Here is a 24620-nt window from a genome sequence, read left to right as displayed (position 1 = left end):
CTGGGGCTCAGTGAATGTTGCAAAGAATAATAATACATGAAATTGAAAAAAAAAACATATTGGGGAAATTAAAAAATAAGTAAATAAATAAAGAAAACCAAAAAAAAAAAAAAAAAGAAAGAAAAAGAAATTACAGCCTTGACAAGCATAAAGACTTTGGCTTTTACAGTGAATAATACAAAAAGCCACTGGAAGCAGAAAGACCAGGTAGGTGATTATAGTTTAAACCAGGGTGGCTGCAGTGGTAGGGGTGGCAAGAATCAGGTTCTGGGTATATTTTGAAGACAGAGCCAAAAAGACTTCTAATGGATTAGATGTGTGGTATTGGGACCAGCAGCCATGCACAGCCTGTTGAACTCTGCATGTTATAAAATATGCTGTAGGCCCGGAAGGTTTCCTCATATGGAGACAAGGAGCCCTCACAGCTTGTGCTGGGCTTACTGCCTTGTTTGGGAGTATCTTTCCCTGTTCCCAGGCTTGCTGTGTGCTTCTTTGTTCTCCTTAAGTGAGTGTAGCACATGGTATCTGGCCAAGCCCACTGTTATCTATGTTCTCGGTGAGAAGGGAATGTGGCCTTTCCCTGCAGAACAAGAGGGGTGTGTGCAGCCCATCTCCCTGCAATTACTGCCTGAGGGCTAAGACATGTTCGTTCTAGGGGACTACTGAAGCTGACCTTGCTCTCTTTTCTGTGAGAGTAAAGCACTGTTCCTTCCAGAGTCTGTGCAAGTTATGCCTTTGTTAATAATCCCAATACCTGCAAACCACGCAGTGGGTTGACACCCTGAGATTGCTGCTCCTGGGGATAGGTAGCAGTTGTCTTTTTCTCAACATGCAGTGTAAGAGAAAGAAAGGAGAGGTGAGGATGACTGAAGGTTTCTAACTGAGCAACTGGGGGAGGGAGTTACTATTAACTGAGGTAGAAAAGACTGTGGTGATACTTTATGGTCTGGAATACATTTGTTTTCTGACCAGACCGTTTTCAGTACAGTGATGTAGGTGAACAATCCTGATTGATATAAGTGTAGGGAAGACTTGATTATAGCACATACAGACAAATCTTTTGAGGCCTTTTGTGATAAATGGGAGCAAATATCTTCATCTATAACACAAAGGTAATAATAGAAAACAACACATACACTTATCTGAGAAATAAAAACAGTGTCCAGCACATAGTGAAGTGCTTAAGAAATGGTAGCAATGACATCAAGGATTACCATGTCCTTTTCCCAAATATATCATTTGAGCCATCATCAGAAGAATATGAAGTTGTCTGAATGGGGTTTTACTCAATTCTAAAATTCTTACAGATTCTTAGATTCTTGGACCTTTCGAAAATGATCAGTTTTCCACAGACGCAAAAAAAAAAAAAAAAAAAAACCAACAAAAAACTACCCACCTATTTCTTTAGAGATGTAAGTTGTACCCCCCTTTTTAAAAATTTTTTGAAACCAAATATGCCAATGCAAGTCTAATAAATCTTTATAATAAACCCTCACAAATAAAACTCAAGAAAGACAGAAAGGATAATAAACTTCATCTTTAAAATATCATTAAGCTACCATTTCCTTCCTGAAACCAACAGGCAGAGCAACACAGATACAGAGAGGGGTGGCCTGGCCAGGATGACAAGGCCATCAATGTGGGGAAGTGGTGGCCAAAAATGGGGAATCAGTGGCTGACAGGATGAAGAGCAGTACATGCAGGGTGACATTCTGGCATGAGGTGTTACATCCTGACCATGGGAAGGAGGCCTTTTGTGCAAGAGAGAAGTGGCAGAAGCAATGGGAGATGGGTTACATCCTGCAATGTTGATCAAACAGATAAATGTTTTAAAGATGCTGGCAGCTGGGTTTCTCACTGTCAGAGAAAGGAGTTACAAATAAAGGAATGATGAAGACTAGAATCAATCCTCTGGGTTGGATCAAAATTGGAAGTATTACTATGAATTCATGGTTTTCAACACAAATAAACAGATATAAAAATGAATGAGGGCAGTATCATCAGCAAGCAAACAAACAAAAAAAGGTAGAGTAAGGATATCCAAAAATGTGCTTCTCTGTAACAATAAGAAAAATTGTTACCATCAACTTTTCCCAGAGCTCTGGATATTGACCAAAGGGTTTGCAGCAGCCCAAAGAACATGTATTCCAGAAAAACAACTGAATTTTGCTAAGAACAAGGACCTTTGTGGCATTTTTAACTTGCCATAGTTCCATCCTCTGCTCTGCAGCAACATGACCTTGAAAACTAACAACCCGCATTTGCAGTGAAAACAAATGGCCTGGCAGCCACCAGAGGGAGCAAAAATGGGGTTAGAGTTCCTGTAAAGAATCACCCCCAGAGAATTGTCATTATTTGACCTGTTTAGTGGTTCCCCAAAGATTCACTCAGTATGAAAGCCTTTTCCCCAGGGGCATTTACCAAAACCAATTACAGACAATTGTTTAATTTTTTGACTGCTTGAGGTGATAGATAAAATTTGGAGCAGATAAGAGATGAATCAAAAAGCTTAAAAGGAAAAGCTGGGGGAAAAGATTCATGAGGGCTATGAAAGACTCAGACACCTTTCTGAGAAAGGCCATATCCATGCAAAAGGCTATAGAAATTCCCAAAGCTTTGTGCATGCTCAAGAAAGGCCTGAGAAGGCTTTAAGCTCTCACCTCTGGCTGATCTTGAGAGTCTGCACAAGCAGTCACTGAAGGCAAGACAGAATTGTCAACTGGCTGGGTGAGTAATAAAGGCATACTCAAACATATACACAGAGCCCTATGGCAAAGACTGGGAAACTTACTGGTTATAGCCATTTAAGGAAACCTCTGTCCAATCATTAGCTGACCACAAAGCAGAGATTTCAGTGGCCACACATGACAAAGAATATAGACTTTACAGAATTAGTTCACAAAAGTTACCAACCAAAGTACGATAACAAAAAAACAAGAAACCTCGCAAATTTATAGAGACAGAAAGTCTGATGACTACTAAAGGCTGAAATCAGGGATCATGGGGTGTGACTACTTCTTTTTTTCTTTTTTTCTTTTTGGGGTCACACCTGTGGCATATGGAGGTTCCCAGGCTAGGGGTCAAATAGGAGCTACAGCTGCTGGCCTATGCCACAGCCACAGCCACAGCCACATGGGATCCCAGTTGCATCTGCGACCTACACCACAGTTCACAGCAATGCTGGATCCTTAACCCACTGAGCAAGGCCAGGGATCAAACCCACATCCTCAAGGATACTAGTCAGGTTCATTACCACTGAGCCACAACGGGAACTCCAGTGTGTGACCTCTAATGGATATAGTGTTTCTTTTTGGAGTGATGGAAATGTTCTAGAATTAAATAGTGGTGATGGTTGCATAACCTTTTGAATATACTAAAAACCACTAAACTGCGACTTACTCATAGGGGTGAACTTTATGGTATGTGAATTATATCTCAAAAAATGGATGCAAATGTATGTTTGTGTGCTTAAATATACCCAAATATATTTATATATACATACATTACTAGACCTGTCCACGGAGATGACTTGTAGGCAATGAAACCCCAATAGCGGTGAATACACCTCACATACAGATCTTGGTTTCTTACCATTTTTGACTAGAGAAAACTGGGCTCCTTGGAGAAATGGATAATTATAGAACTGGGACAGAGAAAAAAAGCTTGGAACATCTTTTTAAGCCAGAAAGAAAGGCAGTGGTCTAAGAGTGATAAGAGTATGTCTATCACTTGAAGATCTTTAAAATCTAATTGAAGACAATCTGAGCACCAAAATAAGTAATGATAGTAAGAGAATATAATCCCTGGAATAAAATGAGGACTCAAGGGTCCATTTGAGTATGATAATTAATAAATAAATGGAAAGTCTGATAAGGAATGGGATATTTACATAGTGACAAATTGTCTCATAAAATCCTAATTACAAAGGGAAAAAAGGGCAGCTTCATAGCAGAGAAGCCTAGTAAATAGTATCTTTTTTTATGTAATCAAAGTGATCATCATCAATAACTGGAAAAGCCACAACTGTGTGCTACTCTCAAGGAAGAAATGACACTAAATCATTCCTTCTATGCTATTTCTGCGAAAGACGTATGACCTAAATCTAACCATGAGGAAACATCAGACAAATCAAATTGAGCAACATTCTAAAAAAATTACTGGTCTATAATCTTCAGAAGCACCAACGTCAATAAAATGAAGAAAAAAAAAAAAGGAGTAAGAAATTGTTCCAGATAGAGGAGATCAAGAAGGCATGAAAACTGAAATCTGAACTAGATTCTTTTTTTCTATAAAGGATAATATTTGAAAAATTAGTGAAACTTGAAAAAAGACTAAGGCTTAAGTGGCAGCAACATATCAATGTTAGTTTCCTGATTTGGATGTTGTATTAAAGTTAGGAGGTAGAATATTCTTGCTTGTTAGAAAGCATCCTGAAGTATTTGGGAGTGATGTGGCATCGTGTTGGCAAATCACCTTCAAATAGTACAGGAAAATAAAATTTTGTACCAGCAACTCTAAGTTTAAGATTGTTTAAAAAATATATGGAAACATGAAAATATACATACACATATATAAACAAATTTGACAGGATCATTGTGTCTGTTGATTCTAATAATAAAAACCTGGAGCTTAAAATAGGTTTTTAAATTTGTTCTATATGATGATAAAAAGGAAAGTACTAACATAAGCTCTAAAAACAGCTTCACTGATATGAAATAATCTAAACACTGGTGACGATAAATGTGTATGACTAGATATATTCACAAATAATCACTCACAAAGCAATTTTCTTATCTAACAGTGCTGGCAAAATTCCTAGATGTAAGTTCCCTTTTATATAACACCTTTTTAAAAAAGCCCTTGGCAACAATTTCAAAGTGAACTGATACGCTCACAGGTTTTTTTTTTTTTTTTTTTTTAAGGAAATGTAAAACAACACCACCTCTTTACAAAAATTTTTTTAATGTCCCTATTAAAGAAACTACTGTGTGATTATGGTAAATTACTCAGAGGGTTTAGTTTACATTCTCAAGCTTTTGATTTTTAAAAAATGGTACAGAAAGGACATTACGATGGAACTCTGCAAAATAAAGAAAAGCAGCATCCATGCTCTGAAGGAGTTCAACCTGGATAATTTTCATGAATAAAATTACTTTACAGAGGAAGGAAATGGTAGAAATAGAGAGCCCTTTTAGAGTTTACATATATTAAATTTTCATCTAAGATAACTGTATTGTGACCATGAAAATGTACCTTTCAGGCCTCCAACAACAATAGTGACCAAGGGTCCCAACTGCTGTGCCTGAAGCTCCATCTCTATCTTTGCACTAGACCCACTTGCCATGGGCTTCTCCTAATTAATGAGTGAGCACAGCAAGAACACTAAGACAAGAAAGCTTCTGAGACAAGTGGGAACTAACAGGTAACCCCAGTGGCCTTGCCAAACCTTCCTTAGAAGTGCGCTAGAGTCTAAGACACTTACATCTAACCTTCCTTCCTCTCTTCTTCCTTTTGGGTCACAGTATCACTGTGGTTCAATGGCTCCCACAGCTTCCTTCCCATTTTCTCTCACAGACATTTACCCTAATACATTTTTGTACACATTTAATCCTATCTTGGTGATAAGCTTTTATAGGAAATGGAATAAGACAGTCAGTTTCGTCAAGTCAAGACTATAGATTTAATTATATTGATACCGGAGAACTAGTACTGCATGCTGCTCTCTGGGAAAAAGAAAAAGAAAATGTTAGTGATAGCCTATTTGCTCAAAGACTGGACATAGTGCAAAAAATACTTAAGTGAAATTAATCAGATAATGTTCAAAACATAATCCATAACAACCTAAATTTTCAGAGTATTTTTAATCTGTAAATCATTGCGAGTAGAAGTGGGTAGAACAAGCTTCACAAGGGAAATGGGCAACTAAGATTTCGACAGATGGGAAGGAGGAGGAGAGCAATTCAGATTCACACCCTTCCAAGGTCTTTAAAAGACGCAGGAAGAGGTTGGTTAAGGAGGAGGCTTCAAAGCTATAAAGATATTGCCAACTGCCTAACAATTAGTAAACAGGAAATAAGTGCCCGTAATTCTATAACTAATTAACTCAGAAATAACTGAGAGTGTATTCTTTAGGATATTTAAGGCATCTGAATCTGGTATAGAAACAGATCTCTATTTTGAGAAATACCATAAATTCAAGAGGCATCATGAGTAGCATTTTATTTAAAGGTTCTTTGTGTATGTCTTCGCAGGTTAGTTTTCCCTTTTCTCTCTATTTTAAAAAGTATCTTACTTTTCTCCTTTTCCTCAAAGAAAAATGTTTTCTAAAAAGAATGAGTATAATCAAAGCCACAGGATATACACTAATCCCTGTATTCTAATTTTATACATTTTTATCATCCTCATAATCCTACTCTTTCTCTTCTTTATTCTAATAATGGTGCGATGGCTTCAATTAGCCTGTCAGTTGAAAGACCACAGGCTCCACAGAAACTACAAAGCTATTTCAAGAAAAGCTCTTATGGAACTAAGCACATAAAGAAATTTTTAAAATCTCTCCAGACACTCTCAAGTGCATTACAAACACTCATTCTCTTTCCAGGACTCCAGCTTCACAAATCTGACCTTTTCATTGTTACAGTTTCAGATCAAAACTCCATATTTAAAATAACGTTATATCTTCCCGGTTGAGCTCGGATTTATAGAAAGCCTAACCTATTAATACACGTCTTAAAGAGAATAACAACAAAAAAACCCCCAAACAATCCCTAACGTATAGCTTTAGTGATATTAGCAAATATAAAAAATGTTTTTGAAATATTTAAGCACAAGCTAAGGATGAAGTTAATGCCTTCCTCAACACACACACATGGGTAAAGCTGTTCAACTCTGGATTGCTCAAATTTCTTTATATGTATATGTATATGTTTAAGTATGCATTTGATGCTCTGAATAGCTATAAACATAACCTTGGCAATAAAGAAGAATTAGACAATTCCTCTAAAACATAAAATGTGAAATGAGTGATTTAAAGGAGGGGATGCATGAGAGTTTTGTCTGGATATATGCCCAGGAAGGGAATTGCTGGATCATATGGTAGTTCTATTTTTAGTTTTTGAAGTACCTCCATACTCTTTCCCACAGTGGTTGCACCCACCACAATGTAGGAGAGTTCCCTTTTCTTCACATTCCCTTCAGTATTTATTATTTGTAGACTTTTTAATGATGCTCATTCTGATTGGTGTGAGGTGGTACCTCACTGTAGTTCTGAGGAATCTATTTTTTAAAAGAATCAAATGGAAATTCTAGAACTGAAAAATAAAATAACCAAAATTAAGAAGTCAATAGGTTGAAGAAAGGATTAGTAAAAAAAATACCCAGATGGGGAGTTCCCATCGTGGTGCAGTGGTTAACGAATCCGACTAGGAACCATGAGGCTGCGGGTTCAATCCCTGGCCTCGCTCAGTGGGTTAAGGATCCGGTGTTGCTGTGAGCTGTGGTGTAGGTCACAGACATGGCTCGGATCCCTGGGTTAAGGATCCCAGTGGGTTAAGGATCTGGCGTTGCCATGAGCTACGGTGTAGGTCGCAGATGTAGCTCAGATCCTGCATTGCTATGGTTGTGGTGCTGGCTGGCAGGTGCAGCACTGATTTGACCCCTAGCCTGGGAACTTCCATATGCTGTGGGTGTGGCCCTAAAAAGCAAAAAAGAAGGGGGAGGGATATCTTTCCAAAATAAAAACAAAATGATGAGGTCTCAGAAAAATAAAAAAATGAAAGAATTTTCACCAGCAGACTTTCACTAAAGAAATATAAAAGAGTTCTTCAAGCGTAATGAAAATGATCCCAGATGGAAGCAAGCAATGCAGAAATGAAGAGCAGAAGAACAGAAATAGGTGAGTAAGTCTAAATTAACACTGACAGTTTAAAACACAAAAAATAATGTTCTATGTGTGTGTTTGGGGGCAATTGATATATGAACATAATTAAAACATGACGATAATAAGACTAAAAGCAAAAAAGTAATATATGAAGTTAAACAGATATAGCGTTCTTGCATTATCCTAGAAGTAATTGATGTATTTATTTAAGGTGGAATCTAATAGGCAAAGAATCCATGTTGTGATCTCTAGGATAACTACCAAAATTACAAAAATTGCATAACCAGTAGTTACACAGTGTAAAATGGAAAATGGAAAGAAAGAGGGAAAAAAAAAGTAACAGATGAGAAATATAGAGCAGAAATAGTGAAATATTAAGTTTAAAATAAAATGAAAGTACGTTTATTAAGTAAACTCACTACCCCAGTAAAAAGTTAAGATTATAGAGAGAGTTAAAAACTCTATTATAAGATGCTTAAATACAACACATCTTAAATATGTGGATTCAACTGAAAATGAAAAGACATTAAAAGCTGCACAATGCAAAATAAAGTTAATGTGGCCATACTCATACTGAAGTACAAACTAACAATAAGACATTTTATGTATACATGTATGTGTAACTGGGTCACCATGCTGTACAGTAGAAAAAAAATTGTATTGGGGAAATAATTAAAAAAAAGAAAGACATTTTATAATGTTAATAAGGATTCAATATGAAGACATAACAATACTAAATTTGTATGCACTTAATAATATAGCCTCGAACCACACAAAGCAAAACTTGGCTAAATTAAAAGGAAAAACAAGTTCAACATCATAGTTGGGAATTTCTAACTGATAGAAAAAAAAATACACAACAACAAAAAAAAAACCAGTAACTATAAAGAAAATAAGAAAAACATGACTACAAAGTTTATATATTAAAACCAAAATAGGACATGTTCAGGTCATAAAGCAAGTCTCAACAAATTTCAGAAGTTTTAAAATCATACAGAGCATATCCTTCAACCATAGCGAAATTAAGCTAGAAATCAATACTAAAAAAAGAATTTAGAAATTACCAAATATGATGGATCAAAGGAATCACTATGGAAATGAAAAAAATATTTAAAACCAAATAATAATAAAATACGACATCAAAGTCATTGAGGTTGCAATGGAATACCACTCATCAATTGAAAAGAATAGAACATGGAAACACTCAATTACATGAATGAATCTCAAAAGCATTAAGCTAGAGGGAAGCAGAAGTCCATACTGTATGATTAATTTATATTAAATTATATAAAATGAAAACTAATATGCAATAGAAAAACAAGGTAATGGGATTGCCTGGGGTCAGATAGGGGTAGGAGTATTGACTGCAAAGGGGCATTAGGGAAATTTTTAAGGTGATATCCACGTTTGGTATCTTTTTTTAACACATGGAGTCTTATTGAAAAAGAAAAAAAAAGAAAGAAATGCAGATATCAATGAAAGAGAAAGGAAATATACAACAGATAAAATCAACAAAGGCAAAAATTGGCTCTGAAAAAACTAATAAAAGTGCTGAACTATTGCTTCAATGAATATCAATCAAGATCCACTAGGTATTTTTTCCCCTCAAAAATCTGCCAAGCTGATTCTAAAATACAGACCTATGAAGGACCAAGACAGTAAAAACAATTTGGAAACAGAACAGTTTTAGGCTCAACACCACCAGATAATAAGACTTACTGTAAATCTATTTCAATTACAATAGTGTGATATTGGTACAAAGAGAGATAAATAGATCAATGGAATAGAATGGTCCAAAAATGAAAACAGCTATTTTCAAGAGAGATATGTACTCCTATGCAACATTAGTCACAATAGCCAAGATGTGGGAACAGGCTAAATGCCCATTAAGGAGTGAATGGATTAAAAAAATGTTACATATACAAGTAATGGAATGTTATTTAGCCATGACTTTGGAGGATATCCTGCCATGGGTGATAACACAAATAAATGCTGAGCACAGTATGCTAAGCAAGATAAGTCAGAGAAAGACAACTGTGTATTACATCACTTATCCATTTAATCTAAAAAAGTCAAGCTTGTAAAATAGAGTAAAATGGTGGCTACCAGGGGGTGAGGTGTGGTGTGGGGAGATAAGATTGATGCTCTTTAAGAGGACAAACTTCAATGAGTAGTAAATAAGCCATAGAGATCTAATGAACAGTATAATGAATATAGACAACAATATTATATTCATCAAAGTTGCCAAGACTAAAAATTACCCCAGTCCCTAAAAATATTGGATAATTCTGTAATGTAATAGAGGTGCTAAATACCAACACAACAACAATCATATTACAATATATCAGTGTATCAAATTAATATGTTGTAAGCTTTAAATTTATGCAATGTTACATATAAAATATATTTAACAGCAAAAAAGAAATTAAAAAGAAAGCCAGAATTAGGGAAAAAAGAAAGAATGATCCAGTCACAGACCCATGTATACAAATATCTGATATTTGACAGTGATGTTGCAGCAATACAGTGGAGAGAGAATGGTTGTTTAAAAATAATGCTGAACCAACTAGAGATACAAATAGAAAGAAAATAAACCTTGATTTCTACCTTGTACAAAAATCTATTGTAGATGGATCATAATCCTCAATGTAAAAAGCAAAAGAATAGCATTTCTAGATTACATTGGAGAATATCTTTTTGACCTTGGATTAGGCAAATATTTCTTACACAGGAAACATTAATACTAAGCACAAAAGGACAGATTGATAAATCTGGCCTCTTTGAAATTAAGTTTCTGTTCATCAAAAGATACTACTGAGTGAAAAAGCAAGCTGTAGAGAAGATAGCTGCAATATATATAGATCTAAAAAAAGATTCACACCCAGGGTATACAAAAAATCTCCTATAAAATAGTAACAGAAATCCTGATTGTAAAAATGAGCAAAAGACAAACAGATTTGTCATGATAGAGGTTATCCTGGTAGACAATAAGCAAATGAAAAGACGCTGATCCTCAGCAGTCATAAGGGAAAATGCATATGAAACCGCAATGAGATACCACTAAACATCTACCAAAATGGTTAAAATTTAAGTTTATCAAATTTTGGTGAAAATAAGGAGCAACTGGAATTCCTATACACTGCTGTTGGAAATGTAAATGGTTACAGTTTGAAAACCTGTTTGGCAATATCTACCAAAGGTGAACATGTCCATATCCTTTGACCCAGAAATTCTATTCCTAGTAAATACTAAAAGAAATGCATACATATGAGCACCAAACTGTTGTTAATACAAGAGTATACATAGCAGCATTAGTCATAACTGAAAACAACACTAAATGCCTACCAAGAGTAGAATGGATACTATATTGTGATACAGTGACACTGCATTATACAGTAGTGAAAACAATGAACTACTGCCACATACAATAATGTAAAGTTCATAGATAATGAGAACAAAAGAAACCATACAAAACAAAATAATTTCATGTGAATCAATTTTTAAAATATCCAAAAGAAGTAACACATATAAAACAGACAGTGTGGGGAATATAGGCATTAAGTATGTAATATCTTCATCTGGTGATAGACAGTAACTAGACTTGCCATGATAATAATTTTGAAATGGATAGAAATATTAAAACACTATGCTGTGTAACATTAACTAACATAGTGTTGCAGGTCAATTATACTCAAACAAACAATTTAGGATCAGATCTGTAATTGCCAGAGGTGGGGCAGGGGGGAAGGGAACTGGATGAAGGCAGGATGTTATATATGAAAGCTGTTAAGAGAGTAAATCCTAAGAGTTCTCATCACAAGGCAAAAAATACCTTTTTATATTTCTTTAATTTTGTATCTATATGAGATGATAGATGTTCACTGTTTACTAAACTTATTGTGACAAAAAAATAAACTTATTGTGGTAGTCATTTCACGATGTCAGTCAAATATTATGCTGTACACTTTAAACTTACTGAGTGCTGTATGTCAATTATATCTCAATAAAACTAGAGGGAAAAAATAAAGTTCAGGTATTCCTTCTGTGGCTTAGCAAGCTAAGAATCCGACTAGTATCCATGAGGATGCAAACTCAATCCCTGGCTTCATTCAGTAGATTAAGGATCTGGCATTGCCACAAGCTTTGGCATAGGTTGCAGATGTGGCTTGGATCCCACATTGCTGTGGCTGTGGCGTAGGCCAGTGGCTGAAGCTCTGATTCAACCCCTAGCCCAGACACTTCCATAGGCTGCAGGTGTGGCCCTAAAAAGACCAATAAATAAATAAATAAATAAATAAATAAAAATAAAAATAAATAAAGTTCAAAAATGAGGCAATACTAATGTATGGTAATAGATATCAGAACGCTGTTGACCTTTGGGGGAGGTAATTGCTGGCAGGGAAAATAATGGAGGCTTCTAGAGTGCCAGCAAAATTCTTTATCTTTGTCCTATAAAGGTTACACGGTAGTGGTTCCCTTGGTAAAAATTCACTGAGTTATATCCTCAATATTTGTGCACTTTACTGTATGTATATTAAATGTTAGACTTATTAAAAATTTTAATGGTACTAGTGAGACCTAAAGAGATTTTTAAGGAAACTATTCTTTCTAAAGATCAAAGGCCTAACACGGATGGGCCATGAAGGCATTATGCTAAGTGAAATAAATAAGAAAGGGAAAGACAAACACTCTACGATTTCACTTATATGTGGAATCAAACAAAACAAGAAATCACAATACCAAAGCGACAGAAAAAGAGATCAGATTTGTGGTTACCAGACTTGCAGAGGTGGGGATGGGGAGAAAGGAAATTGGAGGAAGGTAGTCAGTCAAAAGGTTCATCTTCCAGTTAAAAGATATATAAGTAGTATGGATATACTATATGATAACTTATAGTTAACACTGCTCTGTGATAGATAGGAAAGCCCAAGAGTTCTCATCACAAGGAGAAACAGTTTTCTTTTCTTTTCATTGTATCTATATGAGATGGATGTTCACTAAACCCACTGTGGTAATCATTTTATAATATCTGTACATGGCATGTTTGTCATGTTTTTTAAAAAGCCATTTAAGTACTTAAACATATACACTGATATATGTCAATTATTTCTCAATAAAACTGGAAAAAAAGAAGACTCTGCCTTTTTATAAGCAGCTTCAAGAAAAAGCCACAATTTCTAAGTGTGATATCCAATTTCTATTTATTACTCTTAGAAGTCCCAAAGATCAGAGTTCCTGTTGTGGGTCAGCAGGTTAAGAAACTGACTAGTACCCATGAAGATGTAGGTTCAATCCCTGGCCTTGCTCAGTCAGTCAGTTAAAGGATCTGGTGTTGCCATGAGCTGTGATGTAGGTTGCAGATGCGGCTCAGATATGGCATTGCTGTGATTATGGCACAGACCAGCAGCTGCAGCTCCAATTTGATCCCAAGCCTGAGAACTTTCATAGGCCACAGGTGCAGCCCAAGAAACAAAGAAAGAAAAGAAAAGATAGATCCCGAGGGTCTCATTAAAACTTTTGAAGGCCTTAAGCACTAAAGAAATTAAGTTGCCCATTCCCCATATATAGTTCAAATAATCTTTTAAAAAGGAATACAAATTTACATGCATCTGAAATTAACTATTTATAGAATTTCAGGTTATAAAATTCTAGATGCAATCATTAAAGATGAACTCATTTTTCTTTTATGGGACCCCCAAAGTATGTCCTTGGTCTTTTTCTAGGTAATCAATCTTGTACTGGCTGTCCCAGAAAAAACTAAATCTAGATCTAGAAAACGATATAAATAATTTCGCAAGAGTCAGTGATCATCTGCATTCTTCAAAATCATGCAGCAGATCACTTATTATTTTGGTATCAAAATAAATCCTTAAATGCTTTAGTTCTTACATTAAATCCAATATTATTTTGAGAAAAATAACTGATGAAACAAGGGTTAGGTTTATTTTTGTCCTTCTACAAACCATTATATAATCAAACTATTAACCCAGATGAACAAAGGTATGGATCCCTCTGTAATACATTCAGTCCTTCCCTTTCAATTCACAGTAGTAACCTCTTTTATATAAAGCAGTTGATCTAACTAGTAAATCTGAAATAGTAACATGCTTCAAATTTGCACAAGAGTCACTTCAATCTATTCTACTGCGAATAATATTTCAGCTAATTACTATGACCGAGTGGTCTTACGTCTTATAAAGAGCAGTGTATCTAGAAGTAAAATACTAAATGTGTGCATGAAAAACACGCTCAAACACAATAACAGAAAGCCAGGTAAAGTTTTCAAAGTAAAATGTGATTACCTCAGAGCTATAGAGTATGCTCCTCTGTAACTACGGTATAGAGAGACAGAGCTAGTACCTAACATAGGAATTTACTGTTAAATTCAGCATTCACATGTTAGATTTTAGAAGAAGTTTTAAAATAAAAACTTAAAATCAGAGCAAATTAGAATGACAATAGTCTTATCAGATCCTACACTCTTACTGAGAAGGAAATTTTAAAAGTGATTTCCCCAAAGTCTTAAATCTGCTTAAAGAGAAATCAAGACCAGAACCAGATCTCTTCATGTTTAGTCCTTTAAACTATGCCAACGTGTCTCCCAACTAAAACCAGATTTTAACTCATACGTAAATTAGAAAGGTGCTAAAGCTACTTGGGGAGGGGTGGTATATTTTGTCTCCTTTCAAGGACACTATTTAAAAAAATATATTATTGACATAACTAATAACAAGGGAGGGAGGGAGGGAAGGAAGTAAGCCCAAATCTCATTTCCAGAATCCTACGAATCTTATTATACTTTCAGTTCCACTTCCACACATAAATTTATGACAACAGAAGAATCTTTGAACCATTTCGATTTCCTCCTACTTTGAAAAAGATATTAAGAGGCAGAAACTAACATTGACAGGGCCATTAAAACATGACAGTGAGTTTTTAACAGTCTTCCCTCTAATCTGACAGTTCAGATCATTCCTCATTTCAACAAAGTCACGGAAAACTTTTCAACGACAAAGGCAGACTTTTGTATCCTTGAAACCAGAGTTGACTTCTACATTTATTCTAACTGAAATTCTCTTAATAATGTCTGTCTTAATTTAAGAGCACAGCATATTATATTTCTAGAATAGACTCCAGCTCTGAGGAGTTGTCAGAAATAAATGAGGTAATAAATGAATATTTATTGTTTTTTGAATAAATATTCAATAAATTGAAAAATGAAATTCATAATAAGTGAAGTACTTTGTAAATGTGAAATTATTATAGCATGTGGAAGGCCCTGTATTTAAAAAAATTCTATATGTGTGGTGCTGATATAAGATGCACCACTCTTAGTGGTAAATCATTCAATGCGTTTCCTTCACAATCAGGAGCAAGGCAAAGGATGTCCACTATCATTAATTCATTTTAACACTATAATGGAGATTCTGGTCAGTGTAGTAAGACAAAAATGATTAAGAAGGGAAAAAAAGAATAAGAACTGATAAAGAAGAAGCCAAATTGTCTTTATTTATATACAACAATCTGGCTGATTTAAAGTCAAGGTTTTATTACTGTTTATTCAGTCTTGTGCAAGGTATTCTGAATGGAAATCCAGTTTTATTGCTAAGAGTGTGAGATATGATGTTAGATATTATTCTAGAAATACAAATGACAGAACAGGTGGACCAGACTCAGTGGCCTTAAAAGTCATAAAGGTCCCATGGCGCAAACTGAATACAAAAAGCAAAGGAAAAGTGGATACACAAACTTGAGAAGAATATTCAATTCTAAATTACTTGTAAGTATGCCCCCCTACCTGTGATGATCACTACCCTCTGAGGTTTCCCTGCATGAGCACTGCACTGCTAGCAACAGCAGACCAGGAGGAGAAGGAATTGTGTCAATCACAAACCAAGTGGCCCACAAGGTAGGACTCCAACAAATGTTGGTTTCTCTAACATTTTTCTGATGCATTCATCTCTGCTCTCACTATCAGAGACGTGTAAAGTCATATCTAAGTAATATATATTTTAGTACAATATTAAAAGCCTTAGTAGCTTTTATTTACTACCTTGGATTCTGAAATGTTTTTAACATGATTCTTTGGTTTTCCATATTTTGACAAAATCTAGTGCAATTTAAGATATTCACCAATTATAAGGTATCTTAGAGCTACATTTTTATAATATTCTTTACTCAGAAAGAGCTTTAAAACTATGCCATCATGTTGCAAAATACACACTGATAATCTAAAATGGCTACAAAAGCTGTGTGAATGTACTAACAAATAATCTCTAGTGAATTCAAAGTAAGATTATTATCTGCAATATCAAAGCAAGGAGTATCAACTACTTAACTGTACTAATTATTTAACTTTTATCTTTTTGTTTAGTAATGTTTCATATATTTCCCCTCTAAATCTTATATAATAAGGCAAATACTGTTTTCACCACAATGAAGCAAAATTGTAAGTCAGAGGCTGCAAACACATGGAGGCATCTGTTTTACTTACATGAAAAAAGTATCTAGTAGCAATCACACAAAGTGTGAGAGAAAAGTTAATTATTGGCTGAAAATACACTAAATGCTGGGAGAAAAACACTGTTCCGTACTACAAGCCAGGCTTTTCTAAATAACTTAGAAACTATATAAATTTTGATATCATCCTTACACAAGCCAAAAGCTAATTAGCTTGTAGAATTTCAAAACAGATAGAAAAAAATTTAAATAATTATGTTTTCCTTTTACAAGCATATAATGAATGCATTATACATTTTTTGTGGTGTTTGATGGTTTTTAGCATTTTAAAAACTAGATGATGCATCACCTTCCAGAAATCACTACACTTTCAGACTTTAAGTTAGTTATGCATTTCTAGCTCTAAATGATACCCCCACAAAAAAAATGGGTTTCTGATCCATGTGTACATTTATAATACTCCAAAATGGCTACATCAAGAGAAAAGAAAAAAAAAAAAGATAAGACAGGAGTAGGCAGAGGGCTAAACCACAAACATGCAAGAAGGACCTAAAGTACATCATTTGCAGAGTTGAACATCAATCCTACTTTAGCATATGCAGGCAAGTGCTTTTTTAGGTGCCATTTAAAGAAAAGGACAAACAAAATGTGATAGTGCTATGTGAGTATATTTCTGACTATCTATTCTGGTTAATCTTTGCTACTTAATAAAAGGCTAAATTAGATTATTCTTAAACCTTACAAATTAGCCTTGGTGTTTGTTTATTCTCTCTATTCTTACAAGATTCCAGTGTAGTTCACTATTCATCAATAATCTCTACTGGAATCATAGGTGAGGATAAATGTTGAGTATAACCACCACACTCTGTAGAGGATCTTAACTTTGAGGATAAAAGGTAAAACTTTGTTTAATGGAAATTTCACAATTTTGAGTCTTTGCTCTCAACTCATATGGATAAGTTAATAGTATATTAACGATTTGAAATGTCATTCTGCATTTCTAATATAAATTTGAAAGTAAATAATCTGATAATAATTCTCTACTAATAAAGTCTTTTCTTTTTTAATCCAAGCAAAGCATATTTGCTGAAAATCAGGAAAGAGACTTCTTCACATCTACTAATAACGAGGGAGAAGAAAGATTTCCTAATGGGACATAAAAACGGCACAAAGATATACGGTGTGACGTAACTCGGAGTATCAACAATATCAGAGAAGTTATGCTGTGAGCCGCATGGGAAGTCCAGTATTGGGGAAATTAAAACAAACAAACAAACCATAAAACCAATATCAGAGAAAATGCCAGTATTCAGAAACAGTACCACACTGTTTCTTACTCCTGCCTACTGTCAAAAAATTGAGACAACTGCCACATGATCCTGTCAGATGGGCAAGAGTCATCAGGACTCCTCTGAGCCTTTTCTGCACTAGCCTCAGAGGACCCTCTGTTCCTTTCTTGTTAGCAGCAAAGCCATATAATGCCTCCTCCCTCACAAGACAGCACAGAACATGCAGCCCCAAAGTCACCTTTGTTGGCACTCAGTACTGAGGAGCTGGCAGTATAAGCACAAAGCAGAGAACACGGCGCAGTGCACATAAGAAATAAAGACAGGGGATCTAAAAATCTTTAAGATGGGTTCCTAAAATATAGCCCTGTAAAATAAGTTAGACGAAAATGAGGGGGAGGGTCTTACCTTGCAGATCTTATAGAGCGATTCCTGGCCGTCTCCTCCAGTATCTTTAAAGTAATCATGTGCAGGAAACGTACGGTGAATATCTCGGGTAATAACACTCTCCTGGGCTGAGTCCTAAAAAAATAGACTTGGTCATTAACTTAAAATTTCTTAATTATGAAAAATAATACATACATGGTAACAAAATTCAAACAGCACACAAAAAAGTAAGCTACCCCTCCTCAACACACAAAAACCTGCTTCAATTCCAGATCCTTAGTCCCATTCACCAGAGACAAATACTGCCAAGAGATTCTTTTGAATCCTTTCATTCATCAGTCTTTAGATGTGTGAATGCATGTTGATGTGAGGGGGAGGAGAGGGAGGGAAGTTGTATACACACATCTCTACCCTTTGCTTTTTGAAGCATAAATAGAAGTAAACTATCTGCTCCTTTCACTTCACAGGATAACTTGCAGAATATTCCTTATCAGTACATGCAAAGGTATTTCATTCTCTTTAAGAGCAGCTATTGGAAAAGAATGAGGTATATCTGGATATGGATATATCATAATTTATTTAATATTCTCTTAATAATGATTTTTTGTATTTTTCTATTTATATCACAGATAATATCACTAGGAATACTTTTATACATAGATGTTCAAGATAGGTGCCTAGAGGTGGAATTGCTAGGTCAAAGGATAAGGTACTCTCCAGAGTTCCCTCTGGAGTTGTACCAACGCATAATCCAAGCAACTGTGGAGTATGTATTTCTCCACACCTGCACTGAACCAAATATCATCTGAGTTTTTCATTCTGATGAGTGGAAACACAGACCACAGTCATTTTGAAAGTAAAAAATATTACCCCAATAGGTTAATTACCCAACTGAGGTTAACTACTCAACTTACATGCTTCAGAAAACAAAAAGCCCCCAAACTACTATTTTAAGATGATATATGCTTTAAAGATAAATCTAGAGGTTTTTGGTTTTTGTTTTTTTAAGACAAATTCAAGATCCAAAAGCTCAAAACTAAGTAAATGTTAAGCCTTATAAAAATGATTAATCATTCACTTAATTTGATTTTATTCCTGTGTTTGTTTTGTCTGTTTAAATGTCAAGAAAATAGGATGTGACTACTTCAACCTCAATGATGAAAACATTTTGCACAATTTAAAGAAGCATCAATGACTAGTAACGCAAATTTAAATTATCATTTAATATCTTGATCCCACAAAGATTTGAACAAATCTCTCACTTAAAATCAAGAAGAGAAAAAAGATTAATACATGAATTACTTTAATAAATGCCATTTCTCTTTCTATCTAGGAGGGAAGTGGCTGATTAGCTCTAAGGTAAGCCAGTGCCTTCTCTTGTTGCCTTTTTCATTTCAGCTACTATCATGCTGGAATTAGACCTTATACCATGCAAAGAAAGGACAAAAACGGAAAGGTTCTGAATTTGCTAGCAAACACCAAACATATTACAAATCAGTCCAGGGGAAATTCCGATGGCTTACAGAAATGGAATGCTAAAACTGAATAAAAATGGAACCTAAAAAAAACTGCCATAACCTAAATGAAAGGATACACAGAAAGCTTCTATTTATCACAGTAAGTATAGTTTCTAATGATAAAGAAAACTGGGGGTAAGGTAGGCGGTACAGAATAATGCGGACGTAAAGGTAATGTATAAAGAGGTATTTTATGAAGTGTATGGTTTATCTGGTTTGGTTTAGAGTCTAAGTAGGGGAATCTTGTACCAGGCAGATGAGTTTTCACTGCCCTGGTTTTCTCCAAAAGAAAGGTTTTCTTTCCATACAGTAATAGTCTCCACTTACAAACTATTTGGAAAAAATACCCAATGAATGTTACTCCTCCCAAGCTGAACTATGTTAGGTGCAAACATGTGCAAAGTGGTTTACAGGATAACTCTTTCTGCACTTTTTGAAATGTTAAGGGAGTGAAATCATTGGACCATATTCTCTATAAACTGCCTACTTTACTGTCATCATGCTGTGTTTAAATGGTACCAGTGGTCTGGTTCAGAGAAAGGGAAACTGATCAAAAATTTCTAGGAAACAACTCTGCATAATATTGAGTAATTTTTTTCTATGAATACTGGACTCTTCCTTGTTTGTTTTAAAAAGTAAAGGGGCAAAATCAAATAGAAAAAAATCATAAACTTTTTGTACTTAATAAAATGTTTCTTCCTATGATTGCTTTTAAGTGCTTTTTACCTGTGTGTTTTTAGAATTTTCTTTCTCTGTGTTGCTCTCAGTTGGCTAAGAGAATAATTTCTGCAACTTCACTTAAGAAACAAAAAAAGTTATTTTCTTACATTATTCACTGATTCCTTTCATTTAAGTGAAGGTCGAGTGATACACCAAAGAACAAAAAAGAAGCCAAATAATTCACCATCCCAACATCTGGAGTTAAAACATTTCATATGGAAACATTTTTAAAAAATATGGCTGAAAACACTTTATAGCATAACCAAACTACATTTTCTGGGAAGGTCCCTACAAGCAGAGTCTCCTTAAGTCCTGACAACTATCTTCAGAAAGAGAAGAGGGAAGAGGAGTTCCCTGTGGCACAGCAGGTTAAAGATCCAGGGCTGTCAGTGCTGTGGCTGGAGTTGTTGTTGCGGCATGGCTTTGATCCCTGGCCTCAGAACTTCTGTACACCAAAAAAAAAAAAAAAAAAAAAAAAAGGGAAGAATTCACTCTTTCATGGGTAGCTATTTCACCAGTATCTGAAGACTCACAACTTCACCCACATAGAAATGAAATTTTTAGTTTATCTTTCAAGGACTTTCTTTAATTTCCAAACCACTAAGTCATAAAACTAAACTTCACAAAAGACATGTCTCTAGTGTGATAAAATCCATGGTCTAATGGAGCATATGATTCAGCTTATTGAAGATCAGCTTAAAACCAATTCTAAGAGGTATGATAAGTAGCGTGATTAACTTTTGATCATTTTAGTAGAGTCCATTTAGAACCTATTAACAAGAGCTTTACATGACCTATTCCAGTATAACCTACATGCCCTGACAGCTTGTAATCCTCTTAATTCCTGTTCGAAGAGAATCATCACTTACTTGCTTGTTGTGAGAAGGAAATAAATATAGCATTCAAGTGTCAACAAGTTTTAGGAAGACAGGTTTGGATGACCATACCTTATTATTTTTTATGATACAACTTCTAGGCTGTCAACAACTGGAAAGATATTTTTTAGTTAGGATGACTGTTTTCACATGTGACCTTAGCACTAGATGAAGTATAAAAGTAATGTCCTAATAAACTAGAACACCTTTGGCTGTGTCTTGTTTTGCTATATTATTACAACTATGATACCATCTTTTCTTACTAATCTCTATTTTCAAACCGAAAATATACAGCATTTTCGCTTTACATCTACTACATAATCATTTCAACTTTGTAAGTACCATGTCAATTTGTTAATGTCATTAGAAATGCCAATGTAGACTAGCCACAATCAATTAGCAGATAAATTACCCAAAGCTTAAAAAAACTAACTTTCAAACGTGCCTTCTAGTCTTACTCCACAGGGATTCTCCTTTAGTTCTATGTTGGAGCTAGATCTGTGGTAAAACATCACAAACTGGTCAGCTTGCATGTCCCTGAAAGCAGATGGGTTTACAGTGGTGGGTCTGATTTATCTGCCTTGATGTTTGCCAAAAATCCAAAGAGGCAGAGATGAAAGGAGAAAACATAAAAGTTCATTCTAGTTTCAAACATACTACTAAAATGATGAGCTAGAAACAGTAACACATAAAGGTTGGATCATTGCCAGTCTTCATTCCTGGAATATGAGGAGAGAGCTCAGCAAAAGCAGGGTAATGTAGAAGCAAAGAAATCAACATCAACTACATCATAGTGTGAGCAAGCTGCTTTCTGGGTATTGCACACACATGCTGCCAAATGTCTGAGAGTCAAAGCCTGACACAAAGGTCAAAAGTGTAAGCCATAGTCTGGCTTCAACTAGAAAGAAATTTCTTAGTGGGTGAAGCAACAATGAGAAGACAGGGGGAAGAGAGAGGAGAGGAGGAAGTGTCTTTATGAAACCAGCTGATATTCATGATGAACATCTTGACCCTGAAGGTAGTGCAAGGACCTGAGTGGGAAGTATCTGAATAGAAAAAAGCATTTCTTTGGGACTGGAGAACTAAGAAGCATTGCAGCCTATAAACACAGCCTGGATTTCCCAGAGATCCTATGGAATCTAGGTTAAATACTTCTTCCTGATGAATATCTGGGGATACTTTTAGACTCTAAATATACCTACCAAATGCATCTATGGCCATATTTGGATATATCCTCATTCCCAGGGTTGCTGATCACTCATTGTCCCAAAATAAAGGTTCAACTGGTGTATTAACAATCCTGGAAATTCATATCAATGCACGATAATAAACTCTGCAACTCCTGTTAGAATGAAGCACAATAACTGAACTCCATGCTATTATTTTCCAAAGTTATATGCTTTTCTAACTTTGCACTATTTTTAAATTATTAGTTATAACTTTTATTAAAACAGCTTTTAAACTTTATTTTACAGTGAATAAAAATGTTAAGTGCTCCATATTTATTGAACACTGTGAAACAATAACATTATTTTTCTATAAAACCTGAAAGAATGCCTCTAATAACCAGTATTTGATAAAGATGTCTATTTTCACCTAATTGTTACATTTTACAATTTTATTAACTTTGAGTATGTACACATCAAGTTATTGTTTTTACAAATTTATTTATTTATTTTTGCTTTTTAGGGCCGCACCCGTGGCATATGCAAGTTCCCAGGCTAGGGGTCGAATTGGAGCTATAGCTGCTGGCCTACTCCACAGCCACAGCAATGGAGGATCCGAGCTGTGTCTGTGACCTACACCACAGCTCACAGCAACATTGGATCCTTAACCCACTGAGCAAGGCCAGGGATTGAACCCGCATCCTTATGGATACTTGTTGGATTCGTTTCCACTGTGCTACAATGGGAAATCCCTAGACTGAATATTTTTAATAATTTAGAAAACATTCTGTTGTCCCCACTGTGGCACAGAGGAAACAAAACTGACTATGAACCATGAAGTTGCAGGTTTGATTCCTGGTCTCACTCAGTGGGTTAAGGATCTGGCGTTGCCGTGAGCTGTGGTATAGGTCGCAGACGTGGCTCAGATCTGATGTTGCTATGGTTGTGGCGTAGGCCGGTGGCTACAGCTCTGATTTGACTCCTAGCCTGGGAACCTCCATATGCTGTGGGTGCAGCCCTAAAAAGAAAAAAAAGAAAAGAAACGAAAAAAAAAAAAACATTCTACCATTCCTTAACTCATTTTAGATGCTTCTGTTTGAAACTTTTTGAACTCAATAATCTTGAATTGAATGACATGAAAACTGAATGTACATGAAAAATTAAGCTTTCCATTTGCATAGTTACATAGTTCAAATTTGTTCACGTATTCAACATACAAATTCCAGAGTATTCACTAAGAATCAGACACTGTTTTAGGTGCAGAAGAAATCCCTGTTAGCAAGCCAATGCCCCTGCTCTCTGGAGTTTACATTCTAGCAGTAGGGGAAAGACATAAAGAACAAATATATAATACTGGTTGGTGAAATGTATTTATGAAAAAATTAAAGCAAGATAAAGATATAGTGAGGAGTAGGATAATATTTTAGGTAGAGTAGTTTTGCTTCTCTGAGTAAGGGTTCAAATATTTAGAGAAAGAGCATTACAGGCAAGGGGGAATGCATGGGCAAAAGCTCTGACGTTGGAGCAGGACAGCTGGACTTCTCTAGACATTTCCCAGCTGACCTTTATGTTTGCAGACATCTTCAATGAATTGTTAAAAATAACTCTAATACTCTCTTGGCTCAACATGGCTACTCAGAAATTTGTAAGTATAATTTAGATTACTTACAAGATGTTTTAGCTCATGCATTTGAATAATGTGTTCCTAGGTGCACATGTGTATCTGAAAGCCTACCCTTCAAATATTTACCTAACACTTACTATGTGCAAGACATTGTACTATGATCTAGGGAATCAAAAAGGTATGAGATATAGTCAATAATGCCCCTAAACTGCAAGAGGTTAAGATCTACACGTAAAAACAAAATATCAATGGAAGGAAACGTATGCCAACAGCCAAATGAATGATATGAGTAAAGTTAGCTATAAGAATTTTGGAAAGAAAGTGATTATAGAAGGGTGCAAGTGGGGAAAGCGGCCTTCCACAGGGGCTGGGGACTGGGGACTGGGCTGGGCACCACAGACAGGATGGGCTGAACAAAGGTCTCAAGAGAACACAGTGATAACAAGTATGGCATAAGTAGAGGCTCCAAAGAAGGAAAGAAGTGGTCATGTCTAGGAAATATGACTCTGATTGACTGTGGGAGGGAATTTATAAAGGGGCAGGTTGAGTGGCATCCAGAATATGGAAAGGTAATCTTAAATGGAGATGTCTTCAATAAATCCTACAGACAATAAGGAGCTATTTCATGTGCCATGGTCTTTGTGGTCTTGCTTCAGTGGGGCCCCCATCTGCTTTTACTATCTGAAAGAATTTTACTATCTGAAAG

At 35.4% G+C, this 24620-nt stretch overlaps 1 protein-coding gene across 3 annotated transcripts in view; it reads right to left on the bottom strand.

Annotated features, from left to right (window-relative positions):
- The window catches only part of RABGAP1L (RAB GTPase activating protein 1 like), a 657995-nt gene that overhangs the window by 257813 nt on the left and 375562 nt on the right, over nucleotides 1-24620 (bottom strand). For all 3 annotated transcript variants that reach the window (NM_001444343.1, XM_084974329.1, XM_013989628.3), the window contains 1 exon segment: nucleotides 18034-18147. In NM_001444343.1, the coding sequence (NP_001431272.1) occupies nucleotides 18034-18147 (114 nt within the window).

The sequence above is a fragment of the Sus scrofa genome, chromosome 9 (assembly GCF_054392235.1).
Source record: "Sus scrofa isolate SSC_HxYL_T2T_F1_AM1 chromosome 9, Sscrofa_HxYL_maternal_Yorkshire_Landrace_v2.0, whole genome shotgun sequence".
NCBI classification, from domain to species: domain Eukaryota; kingdom Metazoa; phylum Chordata; class Mammalia; order Artiodactyla; family Suidae; genus Sus; species Sus scrofa.
Note: the sequence above shows the minus strand (reverse complement) of the source record. Positions and strands in the feature narration are given on the sequence as shown.